Source organism: Alosa sapidissima, chromosome 24 (genome assembly GCF_018492685.1).
Source record: "Alosa sapidissima isolate fAloSap1 chromosome 24, fAloSap1.pri, whole genome shotgun sequence".
Classification (NCBI taxonomy): Eukaryota; Metazoa; Chordata; class Actinopteri; order Clupeiformes; family Clupeidae; genus Alosa; species Alosa sapidissima.
In genome coordinates, this window is record NC_055980.1 from 544,997 (window position 1) to 567,950 (window position 22,954).

General features: G+C 41.3%; 1 protein-coding gene and 1 pseudogene across 1 annotated transcript; one reads left to right on the forward strand and one right to left on the reverse strand.

Annotated features, from left to right (window-relative positions):
* The first annotated feature begins 1,677 nt into the window (after nucleotides 1-1,677).
* LOC121700690 lies at nucleotides 1,678-18,706 on the forward strand. The gene is made up of 4 exons (XM_042083827.1): nucleotides 1,678-1,800; nucleotides 13,604-13,741; nucleotides 17,392-17,598; nucleotides 17,795-18,706. Exons 1-4 carry the CDS (start codon nucleotides 1,678-1,680, stop codon nucleotides 18,452-18,454), a joined length of 1,128 nt encoding a protein of 375 aa, XP_041939761.1. The 3' UTR covers nucleotides 18,455-18,706.
* A 148-nt stretch (nucleotides 18,707-18,854) lies between these two features.
* LOC121700691 lies at nucleotides 18,855-22,737 on the reverse strand (annotated as a pseudogene).
* Between the last annotated feature and the right edge of the window lie 217 nt (nucleotides 22,738-22,954).

Sequence of the window (22,954 nt, forward strand, 5' to 3'; positions counted from 1 at the left end):
AAACAATTACATCTGCTTTATGCCGCAGAATTACATTCATATTTGGCTGACTGCAGACGCGCCACTTCCCTCCCCATATTCCAAGATTAAGATAGTATGAAGTGCTTTTTGTAAAAAAATAGTTAAAACGAATAGCTATTTGCAATTTGACAAAACACTGGTCCTCATTTTGCGAATGCGAGGACGATATGAGCCTGTTGCATTTAGTTAGATGTCCGAGTCACGCATAATGTTTGAAAACCACTGGCTCGTAATCACAATAATTTAACACACGACAGTTGGATAACCTACTTCATCATGCCCCCATGCCTACATTTTTGTGAGTAACATAGAGATCGTTAAAAACAATAAAGTATGGCTCTCCGTTTGGGACATCGAAAACTTATATTTTTAATAGACTACCGTCGAAGATGCTGACTTGCAAAAGCCTCGGGATAACACGTTATCTCCACTATCATCAGTCATGCCCCTTGATCAAAGTGGGGAATGAAATAAAAGTTTGAGAACCACTGGCTTAACAAGTTACCTACAGTCCAGAACACAGAATCTGTTGTAATATTCTGATGATCGGCGATGATATCGGCAAATGTTTGTTTTCCAAAGTAAGAATTTCACTTCACCATGCACCTTCGACAATACCTGGCCTACCTGGTATCATTACAAACATTATTCTGTGTCCTAAAACTGGCATATTTTATGGCATTGTGTCATGTAAGTTCGTTGCAAAATCGAGAGAAATGTGTGAGGTGGTCAGCGGGGGACAATTGAGACACACATTGGATTGTGTTATTACTTGAACACTCCACACTATCCACAGCTGTGGTAGGCCTATCAGGGGCAGGAGGATTACTGTCAGCGCAGGCTTTATATAAAATTCTTCAACAGAAGGCCTCGAATGTTGTCTTGTTTGTGGAGCGCTTTGCTTCGCTTCTGTAATTTCGGCTTCATTGAAAATGAGGGCTTCCCTCAATGACCCTCCGAGAATAAATAAAGGTTGAATGAATTAATGAATGCAGGCTTGCCCAAAATAAAGGCATGTGGTTTGCGCAGCCTACAGTAAATAACAGACCCGCCAGAATGTGCGTTATGATGCTTTTTTACGAGCAAGATGTTTTGGTACCCTACGCACACTGCATGTTCTTAAAGGAGAATTCCGGTGTGATATTGACCTAAAGTGTATCGAAACATGATACCGAGTGTGAACGTATGTCTCATAGCCCATCTCGGCTTGTCCCCTGCACTCCAAAATCTGGCGCTAGTTAGCCGATGCTACCAACATCTTTTTCAATAGTGGTGCTTCGGCATCGGGCTAGCCATGCAAATAAATCACTGTTTTACACCCATTTACGAGGCTCAATGTATCTCCACACTTCATTGGTAGACTTCCGAGGGCCCTGACATTTAAAACGAGACATTGAGAACTTTGAAAAAGCACTGGTAGTTTACTTACAAGACGATTTATACAGACAGTATCTTCACGAAGTTTAGCGTTTGCAGCCATCTTGAATTTAGTCACGATAAGTCGAGCAACGAGTAAGAATGAACAGCTATGATAAGGGATCAGATTCCAAAAATAATTCAGTGGAAATACATGGATTCCAGTTGCTGCTACTGGAAGAAACTGGAATCCATGCCGGGCTGGACGTGGTTGGCAATATCTGGTGGATTGGAAGGGCTATGGACCAGAGGGGCGCTCCTGGGTTCCCTCTAGACACATCATGGACCCTGGTCTCATACGGGACTTCCACACCGCTCACCCTGATCGACCTGAGCCGGCAGGAGCTGGCCGTCAGAGGGGGGGTACTGTCAGACCGCACACAGTTCCTCATAGCCACCACTAGGTGGAGACATTATTTGCAAGAACATGTTACCTGGCCTTCTCAGCTACCTGTGAATTAATGAGTGGATTCACCTGGTGGTCACATGACTAATTGACAGAGTATATAAGCTGAGCTGAAAATGACTGCAGTGCTGCGACATGATCTTGTGCCTGAGCAAGCTCACAAGGTGGACTCTGCGTAGCTGAACTTCTTACTGGATATTACGTTGGATTATTCTCTGGATTTGGACTTCTTTCTCGGATTGTGGATGTAACTCTCATGGACAGTTTTCTTGTGACTTTCTTCTCTGAACTTCTCTGTGGACATTTGGATTACTTTTGTAAGTGGACTTTGCTTTGTTGTGGATACTGAACTGTATCCTGAAGCTTGGACTTGCCTCTTGGGAACTGTGTGCTCTGGTGATTTATTTTGGTGTGATTTAGCCTTTTGTCTTGCACCTCTGTGGAATTAAAGAGACTATTAATGATCACTCTCTGCCTCTGCGTCTGTGCTCAAAACCACCGCCTAACAGAAAGAGTTTGAAAGTATTACAATTATATATATGTGTGTGTGTGTGTGTGTGTGTGTGTGTGTGTGAGGGAGTGCTAGGGGGTCTCTGTGTGTGAATATACTCTATGTAGCTATGTAGGCCACTGTATGAGAGTCTGTCCATGTAGGCTATGTGTAGGAGAGAGTGAGTGAGTGTGCGTGTGAGTGTGCAGTGACGGTGATCTTGTTCCTCACGACTGTTTCACTTAGATCAACATCATAATCATCATCAGTAGAAGAATATGTAGTGCAAGTTGCCGGTGGTGGTGCATCGGTGCCACAGCTGCTGCAGCTAGCATTAGTTACACCACCCAGCTCAGCAGATGTTGTTGCATCACTGTCCAAATTACTTTCTTCCGTTGAAGAATTCTTCGACTGGAAGAAGTTGGTTAATTTAGGCAATTTCTTTCTAAATTCTTCCTCCTCCCTTTTTTCTTTTTCGTTTATCACTTCCACTCTGGAAACGTTTCATGGCTGCTGTCAATCGCTCTATTCCACACCTTACCAAGACCTCGTTCAGACTAGCTAGTTGCTGCTATGACGAATATATTTTTCAATTTTTATTATGGATTAGAATATATTGTTTGGATGTGGTGATCATTTATTTAAAAAAAAAAAAAACGATATGGGGATGACTAGGCCCCCTGGTGGCCGAGGCCCCAGGCAATTGCCTGACCATGCCTAATGGCAGGTCCGCCCCTGCCCAGGCTACTGCCCAAGCACTTTTTGCTGTAGCAAAAAATGTAGCACAAATTTGTTTTTAAACAGCTGGACAAATGATTTAGCTAATTGATTATAGCCTGTACACCAGCAATTGTTGAACATTTACCTCTACAAGGACATTGACAGTAGCCCAGCCTAACAAGCATGTTGCAAAAGACATCGAAAGATGCAACTAATCAGAAATAAATAATGTAATCTGCAGCGCTTTATTTAACAAACTGCAAGCAACAGGAGGGCTGAGTCTGAACGACACTGAGTTTTTGAAGTTTTAGAAATATTTTCGGAATAAAAATTGTCATTTAACCAATTAAGGCTGAAAACATGATAGTAAAGATATGCAGAATGAATGAATAATGACCGGCAAAAGTTAAGCCTACATGACATATCACGCTTATAATTTAGTCCTGTTTTGTAGGCTAAATCAGCATATTACCCTGGGTCATATTGGAAACGTACAGTAGCCTACTGTACCATAACGTACAGGATTATATAGGCCTAGCGGTCTTTCCTTCATAAGCTAAGACTACCCATTTTTGTTTTCTACAAAGTAGGCCTAAACATACTAAATGTTCATTATTCACATTACTGCAAGCAAAAGGAATGAAAGCGAGCAGAGGACAATGGACATGGATGCATACGATCTCTTTCCAGAAAGGGTTAATCCTGAATTGCCATGACCAATCAGGAAAGAGAAGGAAAAAAACCTGGTAGGGCTAACTACAACCACTCAAGCAAGGCCTAGTAATGGAAAAAGCTAATAATAGTCCATGAGCCACAGGCCCAAAAAGGGGCGTGTCACTACCACTTGGGGGGGCAAATTCTCACTATATTTTTCTGAATGCTACATGTCTCTGGAGTATAAAATGGTATGATAGCAAGTTGGATCTTGTAGCTTTGTGGCTGTACAGGCCTTCAAAGTTGACCTCTGATTTGAAAAAAGTAAATTCCGCCTAGTGGCTTTTTTTTGTTAAACCACTCATAAGAGCCCAGAAAATCATCCAAACCTCATTATTACTGATGCATATGTGGTGTTTGATGTTGACATACATATTTTGAATCATTATGTGATTTTGCCCTTCATTTTGGTTGATAAAATTCAAGATTTATGTGTAATAACGAGCAAATCTACGTTTTCAGAGACACAATGTGTTGCAGCACTAATTGAAATGCCCACTACCTCATTAATCAATGTATTTATACCTTCCTACCTCCCAGCAGAGATTTGAAATACAAATGATTACATAGGTCTGCATTGCTATTCTATTGACTAAAAATAGAAGTAGAAATGTTTTTTTCTGAAAGTGTCACCAAGCATGGATTTTTACACATTCACTAGCTCCAAAGAATTTCTGAAAATTAAGTGATTTAAAATGTTTTTACTTGACATGCGTGTGGTTCTAGGAATCTGATGACAGTATAATGCTATATATACAGTATATCGCTTTTTCCGGTTCCGGCGCCGACAAGAGAGGCAGCCTGTTGAGGTAGCTCCGTGTCTTTGTGTTTTTCTTACCGTCTTTTGTTTACTTTTTACTTCGCAACTTTTTTGGATTACGCACTGTGAGGAGTGTTTTTATTCTATCCTATGGATATGGATCTATTACAATGCTCCAGCGGCAACAAACTTGTGTACACAAGGAATAAGCTGCTTGCAATACGACGGAATGCTGGTAGGGTTCACGTAAACATCCCGGAGGAGCTGTGGTGCTTTCGGAGGTGCAGAGCGGGAGTTAAAGTGAGGACTAGGCGTCGGGAGAAGTGGTTCGATGGTTATGGGAAACGTGAACTCACTGGCCAACAAGACTGACGAACTGGCTGCCCTGGTAAGAAATCAGAAGCTGTACAAGGATTGTAGTTTGCTATGCTTTATGGAGATGTGGCTAACAAGCCATATCCCCCCAGCTAACGTTGAGCTGCCCGGCTTCAGTGTAGCTCGTTTGGACAGAGACAATAAACTTTCTGGCAAAAAGAAGGGAGGCGGACTGGTGCTATACATAAACAATAGATGGTGCAATCCCGGACATGTTACAGTGAAGGAGACTGTATGCTGTAAGGATGTGGAGTTACTAGTGGTCAGTCTACGACCATACTACATGCCGAGGGAGTTCTCGCACGCCATTGTTGTCTGTGTCTACGTTCCGCCTCAAGCCCTCCCGGATACAGCGTGTGACGTCATTCACTCTACAGTCGCTAGGCTCCAAACTTAGCACAGTGATGCCTTCTTTGCGATCTCTGGTGACTTGAACCACATTACACTGGATTCCACCCTCACAAACTTTTACCAGTTTGTTGACTGCCCAACTAGGAAAAACAGGACAATAGATCTCATGTATGGAAAAAGATGGCGTTTAAGGAGGGGGACATGGCAGAGCTGAGGCGAGTACAGGGGGAACTCAAGAATAATCTGAAAGAGGCTAAGGAGGACTACAGAAGGAAGATGGAACAGAAGCTGCAAGATAACAACATGATGGAGGTGTGGGACTGTATGAAATCTATCACTGGCCTTAAGAAGAGCAGCAGCTCTGTGGAGGGAGACCTGGACAGGGCGAACCAGCTGAACCACTTTTACAACAGGTTCGATTGCCCATCCCCCAGCCCCCACCCCACCTCATTACCAGTGCAACATTCACCCCCACCATCATTGGATATTGCACCCCTCCCCCACATGGCGACCACGAACAACGAGGTGACAACGACCTCAGTCAACAGCCATCAGACACACAGACACCAGATGCTGCCCCCCTCCCCTCCCCTCCCCTCCCCCCCTCCATCATCACTGCTGATCAGGCTATCACACCTCTCCCCCACATGGTGACCACGAGTAGTGCGGCAACAATGGCTTCAGCCAATGGCCATCAGTCTCTAGCCACACGACAACCCTCTCAGAAGCACCCCTCCTCCTCCTCACCCTCCACTCCCCTCATCCCCCCCATCATTACAGCTGATCAAGTAAGTTATCTTTTAAAAAAACTTCATCCTCGTAAGGCAGCCAGGCCTGACAGACTTTGTCCAAGGCTGCTCAAGGTCTGTGCTGCTGAACTGGGGGAGCCACTGAAGCACATCTTCAACTGGAGTCTACGTCTCGGACAAGTTCCAACACTGTGGAAGACATCATGTCTCACCCCCGTCCCCAAGAAACCACACCCCAGTGAGCTTAATGACTTCAGGCCTGTCGCTCTAACATCACATGTGTTGAAAACAATGGAGCACTGAACTGAACTGAACTGAACTGAACTGACACTGTGATCAGCAGCACCGGAGTGCCACAGGGAACTGTGCTCTCTCCAGTCCTGTTCACCCTGTACACATCTGACTTCTGCTACAACACCGAGTCATGCCACATGCAGAAGTTTTCTGATGATACTGCAATTGTGGGGTGTATCAGGGACGAACAAGAGGAGGAGTACAGGAGCCTGGTGGAGGACTTTGTGCAGTGGTGCAAACTCAATCACCTTCAACTAAACACTTCAAAGACCAAGGAGATGGTGGTGGATTTCCGCAGGTCTAAGCCCGCTCTGCTACCAGTCTCCATTGATGGGGTCAATGTGGAGGTGGTAAGCACCTACAAGTATCTGGGTCTCCACCTGGACAATAAATTGGACTGGTCAGCCAACGCTGATGCACTCTACAAGAAAGGACAGAGCAGGCTGTACTTCCTGAGGAGGCTGCGGTCCTTCAATGTGTGCAGCAAGCTCCTCAGGATGTTCTATCAGTCTGTTGTGGCCAGCGCCCTCTTCTATGCAGTGGTATGCTGGGGAGGAAGCACAAAGAAGGATGCTGGGCGACTTGACAGGCTGGTAATGAAGGCTGGCTCTGTAGTGGGAGCTGAACTGGAGTGCATCACTTTAATATCTGACAAAAGGACCCTAAACAAACTGATCAACATCTTGGACAATGAATGTCATCCGCTCTACAGCACTATCAAAAACCAAAAGAGCTTGATCAGCTGGAGACTTCGCTCACTGCCATGCACAACTGAAAGGCTGAGGAAGTCATTTGTTCCTAGGGCCATTGAACTGTTCAATGCCTCACTAAAGGGAAGAGGAGAGATAGACTTCTCTGCTTAGTCTGTCTGCCTCTCCACCCTCTCCATGTTTGAGTACTGACTGCCCACTACTCCTTTACTACTGTTTTCCTACTGTTGTACTAATGTACACAGCCTAATGTTTTCACTACTGTTTTACTGTTTTTTTTTTTCCAATTTCTTTTTTTTAATTTTTTTTTTTATTGGTATCCAGAGCATTACAGAAAATATTCATCATTAAAGACACCTTGCATCCTGCCCAACAACTGTACACTCATAAGACATAAGACTTAGATAAGCAATACCACTCACATTAGTACAATAAAAAAAAACATCTGGCCAATCTCCAGGTTATTACCCGTCACATTTCTCATGTGATTCACATACAGAAAAAGCAAACATATAGTACAAGCAAACAAAGAAGACACTTGACTGTCTTTTGATAACTTGTCCATGGCCTTCAATAAAAGGTCTGTCTGGTACCATACACAGAACTATATACATTATAGAACTGGGAGGAATGTGTGTACTTAAATTAAGTATATACAGTATACGTTATATAAAATCTACTCTTCTGGGAGCAATATAAAAGGTCCACTTAACCCATATGCTGTCAAAATCTTCTTGCCGGAGTTGGAGATAATATGTCAATCTTTCCATTTTGTATATATCATAAACTATGTCTATCCAGTCATCAATCAAAGGAGCCTGTTGCTTTAGCCATTTACGAGTTATGGCCTTTCTACATGCTGCTAGTAAGATGGACATAAGTTTCTTGTCCTTAGCATGTATCTCTTTTGTTGTTTTGAAAGTTACTCAAGTATAGAATGTCAAATCTAAAGGGAATAGTAACTCGGAAAACCTCTTGTAAAACCTGATGGACACTTATCCAGTAAGGGACTAGCACTGGGCAGGACCAAAATATGTGATAGTGATTTGCATTATCTGTTTGACATAGTCTCCAACAGTCTGAGTCAGTAGTGTAGTGTCGCTTTTGTTGGGGGGTTATGAAGAAACGTACAAGATTCTTCCAACAGAATTCCCGCCAGCATAGAGAACTAGTGGTTTTCCATTGTGTTTGGCAGATAATGTACCAATCCTCCTGAGAGATGACATCATTAATTTCACTATCCCATTTTTCCTTAATATACAGTGACTCTTGTGATTTCATCTGTGAGAAACAGCTGTATATCTTGGATATGATTTTAGAATTAGATTCAGTTATAAGCAGATATGAAGATTTTCATCAATCCTTTCTCTAAATTTGCCATATCTACGTCTTTCTTAAGTGTATCAAAACAATGTCTCATCTGGAGGAATCTGTAAAAATCTTGCTGTTCAAGACCATAATCTTCCTTCATAATTTGGAAGTTCTTTAATGAACCCTTCTGTATAAGAGTACAGTAAGCAGTAACACCATTCTTTGCCCATGTCTTAAATCTTTCATCACTTAAGTTAGGGGGGAAATCACCATCAAAGGGGGGAAATCTTAGGGGGGAAATCACCATCAAAAGCGCACCATTTTAACAGTTTAGCTATTTTTTGTATTTTGCACCTTTTTTTAGTTTGTTCCCAAATTTGAAGAGATAAACCAATAAATGGATTTGCCTTGTCCAGGAGGTGTTTGGTTAATTTCCCATCAGAGATAATTGCCTGAAGGGGGACCTCTGACATTGCCACTTCAAGGTCCTTCCACCTGGCAGAGTATCCAGGATTGCACCAACATATAAGAGGCCTTATTTGAGCTGCAAAATAGTATTCTAACAAGCACGGAAGCCCCATTCCTCCATATTCCTTCCTAAGCTGCAGAGTTTTGTATTTTATCCTCGGTTTTTTGCCATTCCATATGTACCTAGATATGAGTCTGTCCCATTCTGTAAATTGCTGACTTTTCACCACCACAGGTAATGTTTGAAAGAGGTAAAGCAATCTTGATAAGATATTCATTTTAACTGATTCCACTCTTGAACTTAAATTCAGAAATGGAATAACTTGCCATCTTCTTACATCTGTCTTTATTTTAGAATTCAGGGGCCCATAGTTGATGTTGGACAAAGTTGTTAAGTCTTTTGGTATGTAAACACCCAAGTATTTTATTGAATCCGCATCCCATTTTAACTGATATTTTTGAGCAATGTCCCTAGTGGGCTCATAGTTGAAGGTGATGATTTGTGTTTTAGAAATGTTAAGCTTATAACCAGACATCTGGCCATATTCCTCCATACACGACACCAGTCTAGGCAGAGATTGTGTAGGTTGTTCTAGGTAAACTAAAATGTCATCAGCAAACAATGCCAACTTTTGTTCCCCTCCGAAAGTTGAAATCCCTTTGATATTAGGATTCTGGCGGATCCATTGACTTAGGGGCTCAATAAATATGTCAAATAAGAGAGGGGAAACGGCACATCCCTGCCTGCAACCTCGCTGAAGGGAAAAGGAGGCAGTGAGGTCTCCATTCACTCTGATTTTAGCTGTTGGGTTGTTATATAGTGTTTGAATAATTTTGTTACACTGTTTTTCATGCTATATTACACATGATCAATGGCTGCAGTCAGGCTTCTGCTACAATACTGAATGAATGAATGAATGAACGAATGAATGGCTATAACCCTATTACCTCAACCTGTTCTTGCACTGAAATTGTTTTTTTATTTTACCTTGTCTACATTATACTTTACTCTCCTATTTGTCCATATTATTTATGCTGGTCTCTAGACCTTACTCTTGCACTGTTGCACTGTTGGACTAATGTTGGACTACTTTTTGCACCTTCACCATGACACTCAGGGCCAGATGTACGTACATTTGCGAACGTAGCGTTATCAGCGCCATTGACACACCACAGATTGCGAACGCTGTCAGACCCAAGTTTCCGTCGTATTTATCAATCGTTCAATCCTTAGTGTAAACTGCCCCTTTCTCTGCCTTTCTCCGCCCATAAACGCAATTTACGAACGTCCACAACTGAATGGCAGCGCCTACATACAAGCGCAGTTAGCAATCATGAAATAATACCATACATGATAAGATCGTGTGCACGTAGGCTATAGAAGATTGGTCAAATCTAGCAAGTAGGAAAGTTTAAGTGAATGACGTGAAAGTGAAAGTAAGACATTCGAAAGGCCAACGAAAGTTAAGGTTGCTTTTGGTAGTACAAATACTTTCACCACAAAAACTGTTGCTCTAAATAGCGATTCTGTTGTCTTTGAAAGGTTCTCGCGTGCGTGTTCAGGAGCAGTCTTTGTACATACCGCGGAATACATAACTAGGCGCTCTTTACTCTTCCCCTCCCATCTTTTTACGCTAAACTCCCACTTTCCCCTGGATCCTCCCATGAATGCATATACATGACATGACAATCGCAATCTGCCACTTTCAGCTCCCGCGACAGGCAGTTTGCGCTTTTACATCATTGCGGCCTGTTTGTACATACCTCGCAATGATTTTACACGCACATTGCGAAACAAATACGCCTGAAATGGGCGCAAAATCGTTAGTACATCTGGCCCTCACTCTCTTGAGTACCTTGCCATGCACACATAACTAAGGACTATGGTTGGACTACTGTTTGCACCTTCACCATGACACTCACTCCCTTTAGCACCTTACCAGTCCCGGCCCTGTCACTACAAGCGTCTTATGCTTGATCCTCCTCAAGCACATTGGACTTTCTTAATTTAATTTATATAGTGTATTTAGTATTTAGTTTTGTTAGTTTTCTTATCTTTCTTATCTTCTACTGTCTTTATTGTACAGTGGAGTTTAATTATATGTTTATACTTATACTTATGTTTACCATTTCTGCTGTAAGTGCATGTTGTGTGTGATGTCTGTATGCTACTGAGACCCTTGAATTTCCCCTTGGGGATCAATAAAGTATCTATCTATCTATCTATCTATCTATCTATCTATCTATCTATCTATGCTTTGCCAATGGGCTATATTAGGCCCTATATCTGATGCAAGCCAAAGGATAATTCTGTAGCCTGTAGGCAGCTAATAATTAAAACTGATTCATGTGTCGACGATTGTTAATGAATGTCAAATCAACTGTGTGCTACACAGATTAAATATTAGGCCTAAATGACAAATTGAAAGCCATTGCATTTCAAATAATTATATTTCAAACACTTTGACTTCAGCCCCTAGTGACTACGCTAGTTCAAGCCAGTCTATTTCTTTTAAGCGCTGCCTTCATTAGCGAGGTTGATGGTTTCTTAATCAGTCATGGGTGTGTTTGGGGCGTAACATCATTTAAACCAATGAGAATGACATCTGTAATTCCCTTTAACGGCGCAAAGCGTGTCGTCAAAGAATGCATCTGTATTTTGACAGTCAACAGCGCATTTGAAGGAGGCTTGCGAGACTGTATGGAATAGTAATTCCACTAAACCTAGCATAGCCTTCATGCATTTGCACTCGTCTATTATTTGAACTCATTAGCAAAGTGAAACTAATTTCACCATGGTGTCAGTCAACGACAAGACAGTTATACGCAGTAAGTTACTTTCACTATTGGCTGACAATGGGTTACCATCGAAAACAGGCTGGAAAAAGCAACACTTACCCTAATATTATTCAAATGGCTGAATAAAACAACGTTTATCCTGCAGAGGAGTTGTTTATCCTGCAGAGGAGTTGCTTATATCTTGTGACAGTGCGTCTTCAGCTGTGCTCCATACAGTATGTGTCTCTTGCCTCTCCCCTAATCACTTTTAACCGTCATTAACAATTTGCAAACTCATCATGAGATGTACAGTATTTCGGGATATCTTTATTCTAATTATTTTTCCCATTGAAATTGTGCAATTTGTAATGTTTTACATGGACATGCGCTGCTGTGCGTTCATGGATGATAAAAGGATGGTGCATCGTGCACCCGCCAATATGACTGTTGACAATGCGCTCTTAAAATAACATATAAACAACTCGCCACAGACTTCTGACCAGGTTTCTCTCGCGTTTTAGGTGGTGTACAATAGCGATTTTTAGACAATGCGCTAGGCCACTCCCTAGGTTGTTAATTGCCACACCCCTGGGCGCATTGTTTAAAAAATAAACATGCAAAATAAGAAAATAAACTTTGCGCCGGATGGAAAACGAGTTTTACGCCATGCGCCAGGGTGCAAAATAGGACCCTTAAAGTTGAATATAAATGGAAAAATGTTTTACATTTTCTTTATACGATTTTCTAGAAGTGTCAATAATTGTGGCACACATGTTTTTGTTTAAAATGTGTATTTTTTTATGAGAGATTTCTTTTCCTCAGAATATATTTTCTCTCCTTCAAGGTTGGATTTTCCCTCATTGTTTTCATTGTGAGATTATGATAAATCACCAAAAGATTTTAAAAAGACGAAGTTTAACCAGGGGTGCAAATAATTGTGGAGGGCACTGAGTATGCCTCCTGCAGTACTATATCAGCTCACTGATGTGTAATGCCACGTGACCTACAACAAAAAGATAAATATCAGAGTAGTCTGATGTTTTGTCTGACATGGACATGGAGCAGCATGGTGGCCTGAAGTTAAATAATGAAGTACGTAAGCTCAGCACATTTTTTGCACTCTCACTAAATCCCCCAAAGGCCCGATTGGCTCAGTCAGGAGCTCCTATGTGGACAGAGAAACAGAGAACGCTAGATAAACCAGAAAATAGCATGCAGCATAACACATGCTCACTTTACAGCCAGACATTAAATTACTGTTTTGCATTATATTTTGCACTAGAATCATTGCCAACTTTAAAGAGTGTGTTATAAGGCTTCTTTTCAGCCTTGAAAAACAGAGGCTGGTCTGTGCCTGAGCATAAACAGAAGCTGCCGAGGTAAGAGCAGAACTGAAAATGAAAAAGGCTGCTAGGGAAGCATAGTAGATTAAAAATTAGAATAAACAAAGAAAATAGAATAAACAAAGACTTATTAATAACCTGGTATTCACATGGATTACAAGTTACCCATTCATTGGTTTGGACAACTGGCAATGGTGAAAACTACTCTTTGATAAATTGTAATATTTTAGATGTGTTAATCCTGCTATAATAGAAGTTTCTTAAAGAGTTTTTTGTCTAAAATGTGCAACTTAGCAAAACTCAAATCAGCAGAGTTAGCACCATGTGTGTGAACATGCCCCAGAGTGTAGCACTGTTGCTGCCTGGCAGCTTTAGCAGTTGGCTGTAGCAACTCGAACTAGGTAGAACCGATTGTTATCAGGGTATTTTTTTTGTGTCGTCAGTACTCAGTGACCTCGAGAAACTATGATCTATGTGAAAAATTACCGGAATTCTTCTTTAAGCTCACTGGCATCTTTGAGCTCAAAAAACAGGTCATTGTCCTGCTTCATATGAATTGTCCTGTCCTGTTTACTCATAATTATTCATCGTAATTGTTCAATTATGTCATATACCGCAGGGGACTGTACTCTCTCCTTTCCTCTTCACATTATACACCTCGGACTTTCAGTACAACTCTGCAACCTGTCATCTGCAGAAATACTCTGATGACTCTGCAGTTGTAGGGTGTGTGAAGGATGGGGAGGATACTGAGTATAGAGAACTGGTGAACAGCTTTGTGGCATGGTGTGGAAACAACCACCTACTCTTAAATGTGGCCAAGACCAAAGAGATGGTAGTAGACTTTAGGAGGGCTAGGACAAAGTTGAACACTGTCTCCATCATGGGGAAGAGGTGGAGGCAGTGGAAAACTACAAATATCTGGGTGTACATCTGGATAACAAACTGGACTGGAAGTGCAACACTGAGGCTGTTTATAGGAAGGGACAGAGCAGACTATACTTCTTGAGGAAGCTTAGGTCTTTAAATGTGTGCAGCAGGATGTTGAACATGTTTTACCAGTCTGCTGTTTCTAGTACCATTTTCTTTGCAGCCATCTGCTGGGGTACCAGTATCAGGGCAAATGACACCAAAAAACTCAACAAGTTGATTAAAAGAGCTGGCTCTGTAATTGGAAAAACACTTGAACCCCTAGAGTTAGTTGTTGAGAGAAGGATGTTGCAAAAGCTCCTTAACATTATGGACAACACCTCACATCCACTGAATGAACTACTGGTCAAACAACAGAGTGTTTTCAGCTGGAGGTTGCTCCAACTTCGCTGTAGCAAGGAGCGTTATAGAAAATACAATCTCTTTAACAGAGACTATATCCAATTGTATTTATTTTTCAACTTGTACAGTATGTATATTTATGTGTGATATATGTTTATATTATTAATTGCTGCTGTAACACCATGATTTCCCTTTGGGGATGAATAAAATAATCTATCTATCTATCTATCTATCTATCTATCTATCTATCTCTCATATCTCATAAAGTCAAAACCCCCCCTCCCTATGATATTGGTTTCTTCTGTATTTTAAGGGCCTTCACACTAGGGGTGTAACAATGCATTGATACATATTGACCTAAAAGCAAACGATGTGGTTGCATCTATGTGACTCATTTAAGTATATATACTCTTTTGATCCCGTGAGGGAAATTTAGCATTGATGCATGTTTATTTTTGCACCAAAATTGTAATATTTTAAAATACTGATTTTTGGGCTGTAAGCCGTAATCATCAAGATTAAAACAAAAAATTGCTTGAAATATTTCACTTTATATAGAATGAATCTAGAATATATGAAAGAATTAAGACTTTTTGAAATTTTTTTGAAAATTTTTTCACAATATTCTAATTTTTGAGACCCACCTGTACACTAACAGTAGTAGAACCACTTCAGCTGGAAATTTGAACATGCATGGGTTCAGCTGTGATCATCCAGAACCTTACAATAATACAACTATTCTATCTACACTATTTGCCTATCAGTAACAAAGTTTAATCTGCGCAAAAATATCAGTAGCCTAGCCATCATTTGCCATTTTATCAGTAGCCTAGCCATCATTAGTCATTTTTTAAAATGTAGCAGACCTATTTAATGTCAAGCATCCTCGCCAGCTACAAGGTCAACAACATCATCGTGCATTGGGGCACCAATGACATCAGAGCGAGCCAGTCAGAAGTAGGGATCGACCGATATGTTTTTTTCAGAGCCGATACTGATATCAATTATTACCAAAACAGGAGGCCGATAACCGATATGTAAAACCGATATGTCAGTTGTCAAAAAGGGGGGTAGATAGTAAAGGCGATATGCTGCAAAAATTTCGTTCAAAAGTATTTAATTATGCAAACTTTTCTTTCTTCTTTTGATACACAATTGTCTATCAACTTGCATCACTTGCAAGTGTATATCCTGTGTAGGCCTATCATGTTAATCCAAGAGCTGAGTGATAGCAATTATTTTCATAGTAGGCCTACACAATGGCCTATGTGCTTGTTAAGGGACCGGTCACAAAGAGGATGCTTTGCCATCGTGTGTGTGAGTGCACGAAAGAGAGAGAGGAAGAGGTGCATGCGTGATGGCAAGTGTTACGGTTGAATAGTTTAACAAAACAGTTTTAAAATAGTTCTTAGGCTATTTAAGCATGCAATTTGTGTCCATATCCTACTGTATAAGCTACACTTTTGAGAGCCTAAAAGGCACGTTAATAGCCAGCTCAGGATGCGATTTAGTTCAGGTCGGATCAAATTACGGCTGGCCCTGGGTGCATGTAGTCTTTTTTGACAGTCCGTTTCAAAAAGGACTGTCAAAAAAGTTCGCTATCGCATAATTTAGGACTTGTCTGTACTATGTCTGCCGAGGTGTCCTGTTATTCACAATTAATGGACGAGGCGGAGGCAGAGAACTCCCGACGCGCAGCACCCGAGTTTGTAGGCTAACTAGTAAACAGCATACCAACGTGCATCAATCGGGAATTCGCTAAATGAAGGAAGTGGGTGCTTTACTTATTGATCCAGATCAAAGAGACAATAGCTTACAAAGTGGTGTTTGTAACTTCAGTGTAGATGATTGCTGAAGTTGCAATAAATCACAATGTAAGCTACCTTCCTTACCTTCAAAAAGTAGCTCCGTACAGCTAGCCCAGTCTACAGTCTGCCTCAGTGAGAATCCTAAACTTTCTCTGTGTTCAGTCTTCGATCCTGATTGGCTGCATTCGTGCTAACTAACAAATCAGATGGTGTAGTGGGCGGGACAATGCTCTTGACCACAGAGTAGCAAATGCAGGGAGTGAGAGACGCTTTACAGAAAAAGTAGCGCGTTTCGTTCTTTATCCATTTCAATATCGGCTTATCGGTGGAAAAAATGACCGATACCGATTATTATAAAAATGCTAAATATCGGCCCTAATAATCGGCCAGGCCGATAATTGGTCGACCCCTAGTCAGAAGTCTTGAAGGAAGACTACAAAAGTTTCATCACCACCATGATGGACAAAGGACAATGGAGCCAGGCTGCCCTCTGACATCACGACCACACTGAAGCACTGACATTCTGTAGAAAATATCACAGATTCATGCCCCCCAGGTATCGATTGAAATAACATTGTGCATATAAATGGGTCTGAAAATGTTTTCAACAGGGTAACATATAGTATTAATACTACTGTAGATCAAGCTGCTTGGCATGACATGCGCTTATACAGTGGGTACTACATTCAATTGTCCGGCTTCACGCATGATTCTCACGTGACCTCATGTGTGAATCACACGTCTTTTATTTATATTTCCCCAGTGAAGCTGCAATGACCCAAACAACCACCAGGTGGCACTTGCGAGCAGGGTTAGGAACGTCGGCTTTTGCCGCTTTGAGTCTATAAGGGCCAGTATGCAGTAAGGACCATATATTTTGCAAAAAATGTTTCAACAATATTACCCCGATGAGCTTTCATTTCCATGGCTGATAGGCCTACACTACGTCTCCTGTGACAGTCCCAACAGTTAGCACTATAATCAAACAATCCAAAAGTGAATTACTGGTAGCCCTATATCCCGAAGCAAACTGAAAAACCTTTCCATGAATCGCTATGGTAACGTAGAATGCTTAGAACAAGCTGGTAACAAACTTCCTGTTTACATTAGCCTGTAGCTGCTGCTATCAGCTAAACGGTATTAGTATTTAGGAGTATACTCTTACAACAACGCCGCTGGCAAAATGAGCACATCTCACAGATGGTCCCATGGACCTGACTATCTTACGAGTTCCGGTGATAGAACAGTTAAAATGCCCCATTCGTCTACCTTAACGGAATGGGTAGACGATATGAAATTGTCGCCAGATGTTAGCTATGTGGATATATTTCGTGCTTAGTGAGGGTGTTGATGGTGAGACACTACGAAATTATAAGAGCACAGAGGCTTACAACTATCTACACAGCAACAAAATTGGAAAAATACCGTGTACACAAAATACAGCGAGTTCATCTTCCTTAAGGCTGAGGTCGAGCTGAGTCAGAGCATCAACAAGCCCAAACAACTTGCTTGGGTGATGACGAGGCCGATTGGTATAATCGAAACAGTCGGCTGTTCATGCATTGCAGGGCTAGGAAAATCTTGTAGCCATGCAGCAGCTGTCATTTGGAAGGTAGGTATAGGCTGTTAGAGTGATCTTGCTACACATTAAATCTGTAAATTATTGAAAACAATAAAGAATACCCCTTACAAAAACAACTTAACTGCAGTTTTTATTCTAAGTAAAGTGCATGACAATTTATGCAGTAGCGTACTGTAGTGTGCAATGCCGTTAATGTACAAAAAGGTAATCAACAATATGTTATCAGGTCCAGAATGCAGTGGTTAGTGGAAAGACAGGGCTTGCATGTACTGACACACAGCGGAGATGGAATGAAGGAACATCCAAGAACCTTCAGCCCAAGCGTCTGAGCCAGATACATTTTAGGCACCACAAGGCAGAGGATGAGTATGAGGAAGAGACTAGGGCAGTTGGCAATCAGCTCCCAAACACACCACAGTATCAGTCCCACAAAGACTTTAGAGAGAGTGTGGACAAATCTCTAACAAAACCTCTATTTCTTCTCAAGAATACACTACTGGAAAAGTGTTACAATGCCACTCCATCAGCAGAACAGCAGGGGAGATCAAAAGAACAGGGAACCATCAATGATTTAACATTTTTGTCACATCAAAATCATGACAGTGATCTAAGTTGTGTGAAATACCAAAAATTCTACCAGGCTTATGTTAATATGGATGGCAAACAAGCTGATACACTAGAACTTGAGATGAGGGGGCAGAGTGCATCTGATCTGTGGCACAGTTCTAGGAAACTTAGAATCACAGCCAGTTCAGCAAAGAAGGTGCCTGTACGTGCAGGCACAAATAGTGAACGTTTTTGTGTGAGCACTTTTACCCCAGCTTTCGTGGTAACTATGCCACTAATTATAGGAAAGAAAAAGAAGAAACAGCTTGCAGCCAATTAAAAGAACAGGGAATGAACATTACACACACAGGCACAGTTGTATGTGGGGCAGAGCCATGGTTATCAGCAAGTCCGGATGGAATCATCAACTCCTGTGAGTTCTTAGAGATTAAATGCCCCGTCCCAAATAAAAATCACCAGACACTCAGTGAACTGTTATCTCAGAGATTCAGTGATTTTAAGGTAGTGGATGGAAAACTTGAGGTTCAGAAAACTGGTAGCCTGGGCTATTACATGCAAGTCCAACTAGGAATGTTTTGCACAGGTCTCAAGACAGCCAGACTGATGATCTGGACACCAGATGATATGGTATTTAGTGTACCATTTGATGAGCTGTTTGTCACGGAACAGGTGAAGCGGTTGAGAACGTTCTACTTCTCATCCATGCTGCCTCAACTTGTTGATGAATTTACTGCGGGGTGGCTTAAGTTTGATGGGAGATACACTGAAATTGTGAGGAAAATGTAAAGAGAGAGTAAGGAAAGACAAATGTGACCAAGGGCCATTGTTAGTGCTTACTGTTGAAAATAATTCAATTTACAGCAATGAAATGTTAATTCATGTTTATTACTACTCACTTAATTCCATGTTGATAAAAAAAAATCAAATGTATACTGACAATGTCTGACATGGACAACATTTCAACAATTACAAATATTAAATGTGATTTCATTACCTCTACATTACAATTCTGGAGTTCATTTGAAGCTGCACTGAATTCTCCCCATTTGGTTTTTTAAAAAAACGCATGAAGTGACCTACTGCTCGCCGTCACGAATGAGATCACCCCGCAAATTCACAAGGGCAGAACATATACGTAGAATTTTGTCTACTTTTGGGACCAGGGAAATAGGCACTACTTGTGATAAGATTTTAAACACCTTTATCTGATGGCTCTTGCTAACATTTGCAATTCTTCTAGTGGAAGTGACCTGTTCTTCAGTCAGTTGTGCACCTTTTTTTGTGAACGAGGGTATGACTAGGTTAACTTTCCTTTCGAAGAGTATGTCTCTAATTGTGAATCCACGGTCTGCCATGACCTCATCACCCGGTTGTAAGTACTCCAGAATCCCAGAGTCCATAGTAATAAACTTGTCACTACAGCGTCCACCATAAGCTGCAGAGACAAACATTATCAATCCACATGGAGCAAAACTTACAAGCTACTTAACTGTATTATGGGAATAATAATGGCTATAGGACTCTCCTCTTGAGTCTAGGTTTTTTGGTTTTTGTAACAGGCTTTCGCTACAATCCAAAATGCATATTGTGTTGGGGTATTTAGTTTTAAAAGCTTGTGGCATAGTCGCCCGAATAGTTTCCAGAGGAAGCCAAGGGATGAGGTTTCTTGTAACTTCCTCCAATTTGTCAATCCAGTAAGATATAATCTTACTTGACAAGCTCTCTGATATGAAGAACCGTCTGCTCAGATCACCAATCATGAGGTTCAATCTTAATTTCATTAATGTTAGGAGGACTTGGTCTCTTACAGACATTTTAAAAGACCCCGCAAACAGTTCAAGCACTGAAACAAGAGTATTAAATGTTTGAAGTGGAATGCCAGTGTACAGTAATGAGTCTGAATCATTGAGAAGAATATTTTGCGCCACGCTGCAGTGTGTTGCTTGATGACGGACTTCTTTAGTGTTGGTGGCCAGCTTCGCATAACCATGATGCAGTAAGGCAGGGTCTTCCCACTGGGTCTGTATCGAACACTTGGTTGCTGTCTTGATGGTTGTGTCAGAAGAGGTGTCCCCACTGCAATCTAAGTTGACAATGAAAATCAAATCAGGTTTCAGGCCTAATGTTGAGCTCTACTACTTCCGTAGCAGGTGGCAAGTTAAGTCATGTTATCTATAGCTATACCAATACTACTTACCTGTGCCGAAGAAAACTGCTCCATCCTGCTTCAATGATTACTGCCCCGTGGCACTGACACCCATCATCATGAAGTGCTTTGAGCGGCTTGTCATGTCACACATCAAATCCATTCTCCCCCCCACCCTGGACCCCTTCCAGTTTGCATACCGAGCCAAACGGTCCACAGAGGATGCAATCTGCTCTGCCCTCCACCCAGCCCTCACCCACCTGGAAAAAAGAGACTAATATGTGAGATTGCTGTTTATAGACTTCAGTTCTGCATTCAACACCATAATAATAATAATAATAATAATAATAATAATAATAATAATAATACATTTTATTTAGAGCGCCTTTCATGTCACCCAAGGTCACTTCACAAATAAACAAAAACAAAAAGGTTGTAAAATTATAGTCATCTCAAAAAAATAAAGTAAAAGTAAAAATAAAAAAGTAAAAAAGTAAAAATCAGTCAGTCAGTCAGTCCATAAGCCATCTTGAAGAGATATGTTTTAAGTGTGCTTTTAAAGTCAGTAATTGAGTCACAATGTCTCATGTAGTCTGGCAGTGAATTCCACAGCTTGGGGGCTATGTAGCTGAAAGCCCTCTCTCCCTGGGTGCTGAGGTTCACATTAGGGACATGCAGTACACTGCAAAAACTGCTTATCTAACAAAATCTAACAAAGTGTTATTAATCTTATATCAAGATAAAAAAAAATAGTTGGTATTGTTTTCAGTATAAAGAGACTTACCTGGCGCTTTCTTGTGAAATCATTTGACTTAATTAAAAAAAAAAATTGACTTATTTTAAGACATCTCATCTTGAAAACAAGCAAATTTGTCCTAAAAACAAGCACATTTGTCTGCCAGTGCGTTGAGCAAATTTGTCTTGATAAGACTCCTTAAAATAAGTTAAAGTCTTCTTAAATTAAGTCAAAATGATCTTTTGAGAGGGTGCTAGGTAAGTCTTTTCATACTAAAAACAATACCAAATAGATTTTTTAATCTTAATATAAGATCAATAACACTTGGTTAGAATTCATATTTTGCAGTGTAGGCCTGCTGAGGAGGATCTCAGTGAGCGGGCAGGAGTGTAGACTTCTAGGAGGTCAGTGAGGTAGGTGGGGGTATAATTGTGTAGGGCCTTGTATGCCAGGAGTAGGACTTTGAAATGTATTCTGTAGGCAACTGGAAGCCAGTGCAGTTGCATCAGTAATGGTGTTACATGACTAGTGGATTTGGAGCCTATAATAATCCTTGCTGCAGAATTCTGAATTAGTTGGAGCCGATGGAGTAGCTTGTTAGGGATTCCGGACAAGATGGAATTACAGTAGTCAAGGCGCGATGTCACATATGCATTTACAAGGACTTCTGCACTCTGCTGGGTGTGCGCTGGGCGAAGCCGTGCAATGTTCCTTAGATGGAAAAAAGCACTTCGAGACATACTGTTTATATGCACACTAAATGAAAGTGTGTTGTCCAGTATGACACCAAGGCTCTTGACCTGGTTGGAGCAAGGGATGGTGCTGCCATCTATACAAAGGGTGAAAAGTTCCATCTTAGCAAGAGCTGATTTGGAGCCAACCACTAAGAGCTCAGTCTTACTGCTATTCAGCTTCAGGTAGTTTTGTGTCATCCACAAGTTTATGTCATGCAGGCAGGCAGTAATTGCAGCTGGAGGAAGAGTGGCAGTAGGTTTTGTAGATAAGTAGAGCTGGGTGTCGTCAGCATAGCAGTTTCAGTACTGTGCATAGGACGAAATCCAGACTGGAATGGCTCGAAGAGGTCATTGTCCTTCAGGTGATCCTGGAGTTGAGTTGCCACTATCTTCTCAAGAACTTTGGAGAGAAAAGGCAAGTTGGAAATAGGCCTGTAATTGTTGAAGTTGTCAGAATCCAATCCAAGTTTTTTCAGTGTTGGTCTGACAATAGCAGTTTTAAAGGATGGTGGTACAGTGCCAGAGAGAAGAGAGGTGTGAAATATTGATGTAATCATCGGAGCAATAGATGGCAGGCAGCTCTTAACCAGGCTTGTTGGAAGAGGGTCCAGCTGACAGGTGGAGGAATTGCACTTTTTGATGAGGCCACAGATGGTACTTTCAGCAGGGAGACTGAATTCACAGAGTTCATTGATGGAAGGTGAGCCCAGAGTGCTCAGTGAGTATGATTGTTTCAACTGAGTAATGGAACATTCTAATTGTTGGTGGATTGCCTCAATTTTGGTATTGAAAAAGTTCAGGAAGGCGGAGCAGCGTTCATCAGAGAGTTCCTGGTGGGTGATGTTATCAGGTGGCTTAAGGAGACCATTAACAGTAGAAAAGAGAGCCCTGGTATTTCCTTGTCCTTCACTGATTATCTTTGCATAGTATGATGTTTTTGCAACACAGAGAGCGTTTTTATACTGATGCAGGTGTTCAGAATACATGTCTTTGTGTACATTAAGACCAGTCTTTTTTGACAGCCGCTCCAGGCGTCTGCCCAAGGATTTCATATGCCGAAGTTCAGGTGTAAACCAAGGAGCAGAGTGCACAAATGAAACAGTTCGCGTTTTCATAGGAGCAAGTCTGTCAAGTGCTGTAGACATGCAGGCATTATAGTGGTCAACTAAATCCCCCAATGAAGTATTAAAAGCAGGGGAGGGA